General features: G+C 44.4%; 1 protein-coding gene across 1 annotated transcript; it reads left to right on the top strand.

The window, feature by feature from the left end:
* Window positions 1–1113: 1113 nt before the first annotated feature.
* On the top strand, window positions 1114–10957 carry chn1 (chimerin 1). Its single transcript, XM_052082451.1, has 7 exons — window positions 1114–1631; window positions 2926–3010; window positions 7125–7298; window positions 7737–7814; window positions 9041–9178; window positions 9393–9498; window positions 10181–10957. Exons 1-7 carry the CDS (start codon window positions 1380–1382, stop codon window positions 10350–10352), a joined length of 1005 nt encoding a protein of 334 aa, XP_051938411.1. The 5' UTR covers window positions 1114–1379; the 3' UTR covers window positions 10353–10957.
* The last annotated feature ends 1127 nt before the right edge of the window (window positions 10958–12084 follow it).

Genomic DNA, 12084 nt, shown 5'->3' with positions numbered 1-12084 from the left:
AACTCACTTGTATTCTTTGGCGTTCGACTCAGCATGACTTAGATTTGTTCTTGATTTTACTGCTTGGTGCTTTCTACCGCCTTTATTACCGATTCGTCTTACTGTTTATTGTGTATGTTAAATTGCTCCATGTACAGCACTTTGTATGCAGCGATGGCTGTTTGAAAGTGCTTATAAATACTGTTGACTTGACTTGACTTGACTAGGAAGACAGACACACATGTAAATGGGGGTGGGGGGGGTATGGTAAGTCCAGCAATTGGCCCGCCCCATGAGTAAATCGTGAGTGGACTGTTCATCACAGTCCAGAATGAGATCCAATTAAAATCCCCGCGACCTTAAATGCGCAGTTTGTGCTTCAATCATTCACTTCCAAAGACGTTCTTAAACGTCTTTTCGGACTTGGTTCAGAATTGACTGGTACCGAATGAGTTAAAAAGCCTCCAATTGAAAACAATTGAAGAATGCCAATAAGGTGGGGGGCGGGGGCGGGTAAAATTAATCCAAAAGCGATACGAAATCAGCTCATCACCCAACATTGCAAAAGCAGGATTTCAGTTCCTTCTTCGAAGGCGTTTTTTTTCTTTTTAAAGCAACCGCAAGTATTCATTTATTCAATCCTGTATTCCGCGAAACAGTATCGGATTTATCACACGCTGTCTTACAATTTGTTGCCCTCAATAAATCAAATCGTCATTTCCTAACTTACTTGATATTGATATGGGAGATCATAAAATGCAATCGTCGATTGTATTTGACACCCCCCCCCCCACCCCATCCAATCTGTGACAAGGCAATTTCCCAAATCAATTCTCTCTTCCTTTAGGGGGCCCCACTCCTGTCGTAAGCGCTCTCGGTGCTGATGCGTGACTCATTCGCTGCTCATTACCGCTCCAGCTTCTCCGCCGGGCTATCTGATGGCGCGAGCCTGGTGGAGGTGGGGGGGGGGGGGGGGGAGTGTTTGGGGTGGCAACCACCGTGGCCGATCAACGCGCGCCGCCATTGGCTGGTGGTGATCCATTGAATCCGTCGTTGACGACTCCAGGACCCGCCCCCACAGTCCCCCCCCCTCCCCCCTTCGCTCTGTCTGCCCCCGACAGCATCCAAACATCGCACGCTGCCTCCGTTCCAGAGAGAATATCGTCTCGGCGCAGGGAGGAGAGGATTAACGCCAGCGCGCAGCTCATCTGCATACGTCTTCCGAAGGAAGCGCACGAGGCAGTTCGGTCTCCAGCCTTTGTCTGGTCCCACCGAGTCCTCCTTGCGAGCGCCGCGTACCACCGGGACTCCTGACGTTTCGGCAAGGACTCGCTGGTCTTCATGCTCGGATCCGGCGACCGTCTCTCCTTCGCCTGAGCCGGGAGACGGCCGAGCCGGGGATGCCGTCGAAAGAGCCGTACGAGGCTCGCCAGGAGGACAAGTCGCTGGTGCAAAGGGCCAAACGAGAGGCCAACCAGGAGGAGATTTTGGCGGCCGCTCTGGGGATGAGGACGGGACCCGAGAAACCCACGGCCACTTTCTGGCAGCCGCTTAAAATCTTCGCCTATTCGCAGCTCACCTCTTTGGTCCGGAGAGCCTCGCTGAAGGAAAGCGACTTGGCGCCCATATCGGAGAAAGTCCACAACTTCAAGGTGAGACGGAGATTCCCAAACAAAACTTCGGGGACGGCTTCCGTGACCTTTCGAAACGTGTTGGGTTCTTTTCATCAAGTGTGGCTGGAGGCCAGCTTCTCACGCTTCCATAGAGGGTAATGCGATGGGAACAGGGGAGGAGGGGGTGGGCGCAGGGGGGGGGGGCAGTCGCCGAGTAGAAGATGCGATTAAAAACACAAACGTTTTGGTCTGTCCGATGAAAAGGAAATCTGCCGGGGCTGCCCTGTGAAGCGCCGCTGTTCATTTGAGTGCCAGATGGAGAAATTAGGCTGATGGAGTGAGCAAAAAAAAAAAAAAAACTGCGCTCGAGTGTACTGTACGTCTGCACGCTGTAGTTCCGGCGCTCGTGTTTTGGTCTGCTCGGAATTGAGAGCAGGAAGGGGAAATGTTACTAGAAAGCCTTTGAAGTGCTGCCGCCCTCTTGCCACCTCCTTTGTTCGACGAAATGTTCCTTCTTAACATATAATGAAGCACAGTTCCTGTATTTCAAAACCATTGCCATGAAAACCACAACATCCGAGACCCCCAGATGGAGCCTTCTGATCTCAGGGGGCGACCAATTTTTTTTTTCAGATTTATTTTTATTTTTTTGGTGGTTATTGATGTTATTCTTCCCCCCCCCCCCCCCCCCCAAAAAAAACACCAAGTTTCAGAAATTTCAATTCAGTCAAGAGGCCGTACGGATTTTTGTTTTCCAACTCGGCAGCCTCAATCTGCGGATTGCAAAGTAAAACGTTCAGCTCGTTGTTGACGACGCGATTATTTTGATGATTTGTCTGCTCGAAGCCTCAAACTGCCGCTTCCGGGCTCCCGGGGGCCTTCCTGATTGGCTAGCTGGTGGAGTTGGCTGCTTCCATAGCAAATTTTCCATCATGCTAGTGGGCTGCCCCCCACCCCCACCCACTGTGGCACCATGGCAAGACTTGACACTCATTCCTGCCGTCAGCAGAAGGTTCTGTTAGAACCTCTTTCACAGTTGGATCCTCCTTTCCTTCTTTGTTGCTTTTTACTGAACAAGTAACCATATTTAGAAACTCGGGGGGCTGGGGGGGAGACAGATTTTTCCAGGTTATTAAAAATAATGCAATCTAACGATGAGATTAAAGCAATCATAAAACCAAAAAAAAAGTGTTTCGGTGTCGTCCACAAAATGAGTCCGGGTCTCCTTCTGACAAAGAATGATGCAGAACACTGGAGAGCAGATTTTATTTTTTTTAAAGTGGTTTGCTGTTTTGTAATGCCGATGATCTGTCATTGTCCTCTTGTGCCGCAGGTGCATACCTTCCGCGGGCCTCACTGGTGCGAGCACTGCGCAAGCTTCATGTGGGGGCTGATGGCGCAGGGGGTCAAGTGTGCAGGTACCAATCGCTTCCGATGGCTCGCGTGTCTCCTTCGCTGATTACAAAGTGAGCATTGCTGTATGTGGGTTACTTGGTTTTTAGTACATCTGGAGCGGGATTATTTTCCTTTTAATCTACAATCCCAACAGTGAAAACATTGGATTAGGGGGGGTTGGATCATCGAGCGCGACGAGGCCTCGGTGACGGTGATGTCACTTCAATTGCTCAATGTTTGTGAGCATCAGAATTATTCGGAAACACGGGGGAAAAAAAACAAAAAATAAACATTCCAGCCAGAATTATCTCAACCCTTTTGTTGATCTATTTGCATATTCCAATCATTTTATTTAGTTTTGTTTTTTCAAATTCAGTTAGCTTAAAGTACCTTTTGGAGCAAAGTTAGCTTGTTTTTATTTGTTTATAATTTTAGAAAAGGTTTCATTGTAATCATTTTTTTAGTTTTAGTATTAGTTTTATGGGGTTTTAAAAGTTTTTTTTTTAATACTTGGAGATTTTGTCGAATGCAAGCTAAAAAAAAGTTCCTAAATATTGTCATAAAGTCAAGTAACCTCGAATCACCAAACAACTGTCTGAAAATCCTTCTACTAAAACAAAATACATTTTTGCGATGCATCTACATAATTTTAGTTTGCTATATAAGTGGAATAGCATAGTTTCAGTTCATCTTAGTTTTTTTTTAACCGTTATCATTTCATTTTGTTAGCCATAATATTTTTTATCAATTTTAGTTTCGGTTGTTTTAGTTAAAACAACCGAAACTAGCTTAAAGTACCTTTTAGAGCAAAGTTAGCTTGTTTTTATTTGTTTATAATTTTAGAAAAGGTTTCATTGTAATTATTTTTTTTTAGTTTTAGTATTAGTTTTATGGGGTTTTAAAGTTTTTTTTAAAAAATACTTGGAGTTTTTGTCGAATGCAAGCTAAAAAAAAGTTCCTAAATATTGTCATAAAGTCAAGTAACCTCGAATCACCAAACAACTGTCTGAAAATCTGTCTACCAAAACAAAATACATTTTTGCTATGCATCTACATAATTTTAGTTTGCTATATAAGTGGAATAGCATAGTTTCAGTTCATCTTAGTTTTTTTTTAACCGTTATCTTTTCATTTTGTTAGCCATAATATTTTTTATCAATTTTAGTTTCGTTTTTTTTTAGTTAAAACAACCGAAACTAGCTTAAAGTACCTTTTAGAGCAAAGTTAGCTTGTTTTTATTTGTTTATAATTTTAGAAAAGGTTTCATTGTAATTATTTTTTTTAGTTTTAGTATTAGTTTTATGGGGTTTTAAAAGTTTTTTTTTAATACTCTGAGTTTTTGTCGAATGCAAGCTAAAAAAAAGTTCCTAAATATTGTCATAAAGTCAAGTAACCTAGAATCAGCAAACAACTGTCTGAAAACTGTGATATGAATTGATATATATAATATATATACTTATATATATATTATATATACTTATACTGAAACTATGCTATTCCACTTATATAATATATATACTTATATATTATATAAGTGGAATAGCATAGTTTCAGTTCATCTTAGTTTTTTTTTTTTTTAACTGTTATCGTTTCATTTTGTCAGCCATAATATTTTTTTATCAATTTTAGTTTTGGTTGTTTTAGTTAACCATAATAATTTTGGTCACAATTAACCCAACAAATCCGACCCAAATTTTTTAGGGAAATTGCGTCAAATTGACCCAGGCAGTGGTTGGTCCCTTTTTGACCAATTTGTTTTGAGAGAGTTTGCATACACAGTCTGATTATTTATCAACAATTCAATTAAAATTCATCAACCATTTTTTTTTAATTCCCCAGCCCGAAAAGGTTGTGTCGCCACTTTGTATTCCTTACGAGGCTTCTGTGAAAATTCACATCCTTCTCCGATTGCCTGTTTGATGTTTTATTGATGAGACAAAGTGTGTCACACATACACTCGGTGTCAGCGGGAGCGTCGACGTGAATTGTTAACGCTTCCGTTTTGAAAGCCGACAGCGTCCAAATTAAAGACGCGTATGTTTGCAGTCTAGGCATTGGAGACTCCACGCTGCCATTCCTTCACACTCCAGCACCAGCGTCAGAATCTGGGGCACCAAAGTCTCTCATGGTGCTCAGATTTGCATACCAAAAAAAAAAAACAACCCCCCCCCCAAAAAAACGTGTTCCGCCGCCCCCTTTCCAGCTTTTGTATGAGCTCAACTGTTTTGGCCGAGCTCCAGGGAGCCAGCCTTTGCTTGGTGCTTGTTGTGCCACATTTGCTCATCAACCCCCTCCAACCCCCCCAGCATCATCTCATCATGCCCGTGAAGGAAAACAAAGCTGGCATGTCTCTTTAATGAGGTGCCGAGCTCAGAGCGAGGGGAAGCAGCTCCGTTTCCACACATCTTAAAACGCAGCCACTTCAAACCCTTTTTGTTGGTCGCGCGGCTCATCCCTTTCATTTTTATTAAATCTGAATTATTTATCAAACTCGCACACCACAACAAAAAAAAAAGAGCAAGGGCAAGTCAATTGGTGGAAGAAGTCACCATTAAGCATCGCCATTCCAGACGCAGCCGCGGTCTCCTCGCCATGGCAACCGGACCAAACCGCTGACTGTGCAGTAAAATTGCATCCCCATCTCTGCTGGTGTTCCTTGTATCGTCCGCCGCACCCTCCCTCACCCCACCTGGGACCCTCGGAGGCTTTCCATGCGCGCACATGGACCCAGACCTCCTCTATTATCCTCCCTGTCAGATACCCTTAAGAGAATCATCTCTTAAGGTAATTACATTTCTGCATCCATGCATATAAACGCTGCATCCTTTTCTCCCGGGAGCCCGTTTCATCTAAATAACGTCTCCAGGTTCGACGTGGAGAAGGAGTAAGTTTTTAAGGTAAAAGGAAGGAAAATTTGAAAATTTGGGGTGTGGGTGGATTAAAAAAAAAAACATGCAGATGAAAACCTCACTGAAATTAAAGAGGACTCAAAAGATCTAAGAGCTGGAGGAGCTGCTCCATTTTAGTCCGCGAAAGTAGGTCTGGAGTAGCCCGCAGCGGCTGAATTGCCGCTTCCACTGCCATTGTTGCTGCATGAGCTTGGATTTGAGAAGGGGGTGGGGGGGGGGGGGGGTAGAGCTCAACAGCGGCGGCCCGCCTCCACTTCTTGTCCTTTTTAGCGTTCTTCTGATTCGCTGCGTGCGTCTGCCTCTTTTACAAAGGCAGAGGTGGGGGTGAGGGGGCCTCTCATGTTGCCTGTTCTCCACTGGTCCCTTGTTCACCCAACACGGTGGACCTTGCCCCGAAACGGTCGCTGAAGTGGTTCTCTCTTTACTCACACCTGCAAAAATTCATTGGTCCGGACGGGTCTATCTATAAAACACCCATTGGCAAGTCTCCACCCTTTCTTCGCTTTGCTCCTTGCTCATCATGCACCCCCCCCCCCCCACACACACACTGTTCTGGTGTTTTTTTTAGTTTTCTTTTCAATTTTCAAGGCAAGGCTGGAAAAAAAATTCACCTGGGTTTAAAAGCGTTGACATTCGCTTGTGGGCAGTTTATTCCATTTCCGTGCGGCGCAACAGCTAAATGGCGATGCACCATGTTTGCTTTGAACCCTGGACTCCACGAATGTAACCCAAATGCCGATCTCGGAACCCGACTGGGTTTATAGATTAAACGACCAGTCGCAACATTTTTAATCCCATCGCCGCACCCGTTTTGAGCCCGTGATGAACTTTTTATCCGTCGTGCGCAGGTCAACATTGCAAAGTTGCCAAGTCGCTAAGATCCATCCGGCCATCGAGGGACGGCAGACTGTTTTCGTGTATAATAATGGTTGAGGGGGCGGGGCCTGAAATTGCATGACGAGGAGGAGGGGCTTCATGACATTCCATGACTACATATTGATTGAGAAGACTAAGACCTTTGTTGTGCTTTTCTACCCCCCGCCCCCCTTAAACACAATCAAGCCCACAATTATTTCACGGTGGAATTTGAATCAATACAAAAGCTCAATTAGGTTGATGAACTGAAAGCATTCCCATCAACCAAGATCTATTCTTTAGCCCGACAAAGGACAACGTTTGAGGGGATTCTAACCTCCCCCCCCCCCCCCCCCCCGCGTTCTTGTTGCAGACTGCGGCGTGAACGTCCACAAACAATGTTCACCTCTGGTGCCCGACAACTGCAAGCCCAGCCTGAGACACGTCCGCAAAGTGTACAGCTGCGACCTCACCACCTTGGTGAACGCACACAACACGGCGCGACCCATGGTGGTGGACATGTGCATACGAGAGATTGAGTCAAGAGGTGAGTGCGCCGGGAAAAACCCGAATCGGGTCGTCACTCGGGTTATGTTGCGTTTTGAAACGATACACCTTCTTTGCCGGCCCCCCTTTTTCAATTCACCCGCTGCTGATGAGAGTCAACTCAGTATCTCACGAGAAATTAGCCGAGGCGCATCCGAGCGCCCGGGTTGATTGTATTTCACTCAAATGATGTAGGAGGAGCTCGTTGTGTTCCTCATTGTCTGCCCCTGACTGACATCTGGAGCTCGCTTTGATTTATATCTTTATTAGGTTGCTTAGCCATGCAGAAAACAATTCGCATCTGCCCATTATTTGAGTCTGACATGCACATTATTTTACGTGTGTGTGTGTGTGTGTGTATTTTTTCGATTGATATATAGATAAGTAGAAGATAGATAGATCATCTCAAATTCCCTAAAGTGTCTTCCTTGTCCTTCAGGACTGAAATCCGAAGGTCTATACAGGGTCTCGGGATTCAGCGACTCCGTAGAAGAAGTCAAGACGGCGTTCGACAAAGGTTTGCACTTGCCGTCTTTTTTTTTTTTTTTTTTTTGTCCACTCACGCCACCGACCGATTTTGATTGGCATGGCCGCGCACATCGTCAAACGATGACGGACCGTCACTTGAGATGAATTAGAAAGGCATGCAGTGTTGACACGAAAGGCCCGTACGAGGGTGTGGGGGCGGACAGCTCTAAACTATACTTTTAATTCTCTTTGGAATATTCTAATAACTCATATTTGCTTCGTTTTATTTTTTAATTCATGTTAGTATTATTCATTCATTCATCAAAAAAAAAAACTAAAAAAAAAACATTTTAGTATTAGTTTTAGTTTTAGTTTTTTTGGTTGGAAGTATTTGTCGAATGCAAGATGAAAACAAAATCAAAATAAATGTTGAATCATAAACAACAATTCCCAAATGGCTGTTCAACTTTCCTTCTCCCGTCCAGCGTAATCAACGCCTCGAGCTACTTTCTCAGTACTCTGGTCGTTCTAATTGCTTTGAGCTCGTTTTATAACCGCACCGTGTCATTTCGCTTCGCCGTCCGTTTTGAAAAGCACTTTCATTTTTTAGTTCCGTTTGTTCGAGGAAATTTAATTTTTTTATTTTTTGGGGTGTATTTTGTTTGTTTTCATACACTATAACAACCTTGCACCCTGCATATTGAAGTGCCGTTTAACTCATTCGGTACCAGCCAATTCTGGACCAAGTCTGAAAAGACGTTTAAAACCGTCTTTGGGAGTGAATGAGTTAATATCACATTCCAAATAGTCACAAAGTAGTGTTGGCACATTGTGTTTGTTTCACCAGCAACAAGGGCAATTTAAAAAACATCATTCTTGTGTACAGAACGGGTGAAAAAATAAAAATAAATAATCATCATGAAAAAAATGGGTGTTGCTCCAACACGCTCTTGAGATGTGTCGGGCAAGTGCCGTGTGAATTTTAACCGGAGCAGTGGATTTTCCCAGATGGGCATGTGGGAGATCACCCGTGACAGAGTGTCATTCCAGCTCACAGCGCTGCCATGTTCAGCCTGCCAGCACAACTAGGCCACGGCCCGCTCGCCAAAAGCGCCCGCAAACCCAGGGAGAGCGAGCGAACATCAAAGCTCACTCGACACTTTCCAAAACACAACCATCGGCGTCGACGCCGGCGCGTTATCCCGCTGTCGCTGTGTAGAAGTGCCGACTGACAACCCGCTTCTCATTTGCCTCACCCCCCCACACCCCCCGCAGCTGGCGAGAAGACGGACATCTCGGTGAAAGCGTACGAAGACATCAACATCATCACGGGCGCTCTGAAACTCTACCTGCGGGATTTGCCCGTCCCCGTCATCTCGTACAAGGCCTACCCCAGGTTCATCGAGGCCGCAAGTGAGTCTCGCGCCGCCGCGGCACTTCTAAAACGCGTGGACGGAAATCCATCCGCTCAATATTCTGCGTTGACGGCAATATGCATTAGCGCTCTCCCCCGTTGACAAGCTAATGGATTTCATCACCGGGGCAGGAAGGCGCTTCATCGATTTTCCTTGACTGCTGTCCCGCGAGTTTTTAGCCGACTTTAACCACGATGTCGTTCTTCCGTCAGAGCTGTCCGACCGGGACAAGAAGCTTGAAGCTTTCCGAGAGGCGCTGGCTCTGCTGCCGGCGTCACACAACGAAACGCTCAAGTATCTCATGGCGCATTTGAAAAGGTGAGCAAAGCAGAAAAAAAATGCGATTACAAATGGACTCGATACATATTGATTGATTGATTGTTTGCTATCCGACCGGTCGTTCTCAACCTTTATTGTACCAAGGATGATATTGTCTCAATGTATACATTAAGACATAAAGATCATGACTTTAAGGCCCCTCCCCAAAAATTATTGGCAAAAAGTTGACAATAATTTTTTTTTCTGTTGTAAACTTAAATGGTATCGATGATATCACTTTTTTCTAACCAATACAAATATCCGCATTCCCTCTTGAGGACTCGCCGATACCGAATGCCGTGACCTTTACTCTTCATAATAAATAAAATTTCAATGGACACAAAGTACTGGCAAGCAAGACTTTCTCCATATCAGATTTTGAAGTATCTTCAGTATCGGTTGCCAGTATCGGCCTCTTTTGTATGAACCCAATACCTTGAAATAAGGCCAGTATCGGCCCAATGACGACACTCGGTATCGGTACTCACGCATCCCGATCAAATACGAAAAAAAGTCAACCTTCTGCCTGTAATTGATAGCTTTATTGTTGTAAATGTTAAATAACCAAATAGTTATTTTATTCATTAGATATCTTGAACCAAATGACTTGTGAATGAGAAATGTTATTCCGCCTAATATATAAAGAACCTGGTGATTACGAAAGCCCACTTTGATGTTTCAGGGTGGCCCAAAACGAGAAATCGAACCGAATGAACGCCGAGAACCTGGCCATCGTTTTCGGGCCCACCCTCATGCGCAGCCCGGATCTTGACGCCATGACCGCCCTCAATGACATCCGTTACCAGAGGCAGGTGGTGGAGGTGCTCATTAAAAATGTTGACGCCCTCTTCTGAATGCACGCAGGTCCTCAAACCTGCTTTTTGTTGAGGAGAAGAAGAAAAAAAAAGGTTTGGATGAATGATTTTTTTTTCTTTTTTTTGAAAATTGCCCTTTGGATGGACTCTTCCTACCATGCAGATGATGAAGCTTCCACTCTGTACTCTATGCCTCCCCATTTCTGTCGGGGGATTTATGCGTCAAGCTGACCTACCAGCATGCATCGGTGCTTTTGTAGTCATATCTCAGCATGTGGAAAGATTGTTTCGCTGTGACTTTTTTTTTTTTTGTCTGTGCCTGTGATAGATTTAGTCCATGTTCCCGCCTGCCTATCATAAAGTCATCTCTTCAAACATTGTATAGATTCGACTAAAAACAAGCTACTGATTTTTTTTGGGGTGGGGGTGGGGTGTTGGTACTTTTTACAACGTCTTATTTTTTTATGACCTCTTTGTTGAATGAGCCTTTCAGACTTTTCCTGTCTATGTGTACACACTGGTGCATTTGCCCGACTTTTGTTGTACTGCAAACGGCGTCAATTTGTCAATTAATTTTGTACCGTCTTTCATTTGTACACAACTTGTGCATGATCAGTTTAGTTTATTAAACTGGTAAAACGCGACCTCGTGAGTGGAGTCAATTCACTTGAGTTAAACGATTCGGTGGAAAAAAAAGTTGGGTCGCGGCGGTGCTGGAACCTATTCTGGCTGATTTTATATCAGTTTTATTATAAATATATTTTTTTAATTTTGGTTTAATTATATTTCTGATGCATTTGAATAAGAGTCACTTACAGATTTTTGTTTTTCCCAATGCGGTCCCTATGCCCCTTGAATAGCGGGGGTCCACTGTCGAGTTTTAAGTTGTAATATCACCAATCAGCACTAGATGGCGGTTCATTGCTCAGTTGCACTTGCGACAGGATTTTCATTGAACATCGATAAAGCATTTATTCATTTTCTTTCTATCATGTCATCGGTTTCTCATACGTTCGTGATTAAGCACTTCTTTACACCGAAAAGAGCTAATTTCTTCACATTTTAATCACTCATATTGCGTTTGTGGTTCGTGTGTGCGTTGCGGCTGGCTGCTGCAGGCTAACCTTGGGAAAGGCGCTGTTTGTCCTTTATTATGCATAATTATCAGCAATGACAGGTTGTCCCTAAAAGCATCGCACCATGTGAATGTGCCAAAGCTCCTCCATCACTCACAGTAATTCGGTGTGAAACTCAAATCAGCCAGCGTCATCGAACGCACGCATGCAAATTTACACAGCCAAGTGTACGCCACATAATGAGCGTGTGTGTGGCCTGATATAATTCAAGAACCACTTTGCGTACCAATGCACTTATTTTTGTAATTCTTTGTCCTATTTGTTGCTCCTTTCATTGTTGTCTTGCCTTCATGACCGTCACATGTTTTGTTTTGTTTTGATTACTCCCCACCCCCTCATCCCACAAAGCCACAGAGACCCAATCAGCATTTGACATCCAATCAGTCAGCTGTCGGGCCCCGGCGTCACCTTTGCTTAACGTGAACCAAACCCTCACTTGTCTCCTGGTGATTGTGCGGTGGAAAAATTGGATTTTCATCCAAGCGTTAAGCATCCCCCCCCCAAATGTATCCCAGCGTCATCCACACGTCGCAATCAAGCATCTCATCACCGCGTTGGATGCTACGATAAGCTTGCGGTTGGCCGCTGCTTTGTCTCCACTGGATGGGCCCCCGTTGCCATTAATGAGAGTTCAT

The sequence above is a fragment of the Hippocampus zosterae genome, chromosome 12 (assembly GCF_025434085.1).
Source record: "Hippocampus zosterae strain Florida chromosome 12, ASM2543408v3, whole genome shotgun sequence".
NCBI lineage: Eukaryota > Metazoa > Chordata > Actinopteri > Syngnathiformes > Syngnathidae > Hippocampus > Hippocampus zosterae.
The sequence above is the reverse complement of the archived record's forward strand: the minus strand, read 5'-3'. Positions and strand labels throughout refer to the sequence as shown.

What these genes read in the sequence shown, in the direction of transcription:
- chn1 (XM_052082451.1), top strand. Translation starts at nt 1,380, where the DNA reads ATGCCGTCGAAAGAGCCGTACGAGGCTCGCCAGGAGGACAAGTCGCTG. An exon ending in GCAGGGGGTCAAGTGTGCAG is followed by an intron (nt 3,011 to 7,124) that starts GTACCAATCGCT and finishes TTCTTGTTGCAG; the next exon opens with ACTGCGGCGTGAACGTCCAC. An exon ending in ACGAGAGATTGAGTCAAGAG is followed by an intron (nt 7,299 to 7,736) that starts GTGAGTGCGCCG and finishes CTTGTCCTTCAG; the next exon opens with GACTGAAATCCGAAGGTCTA.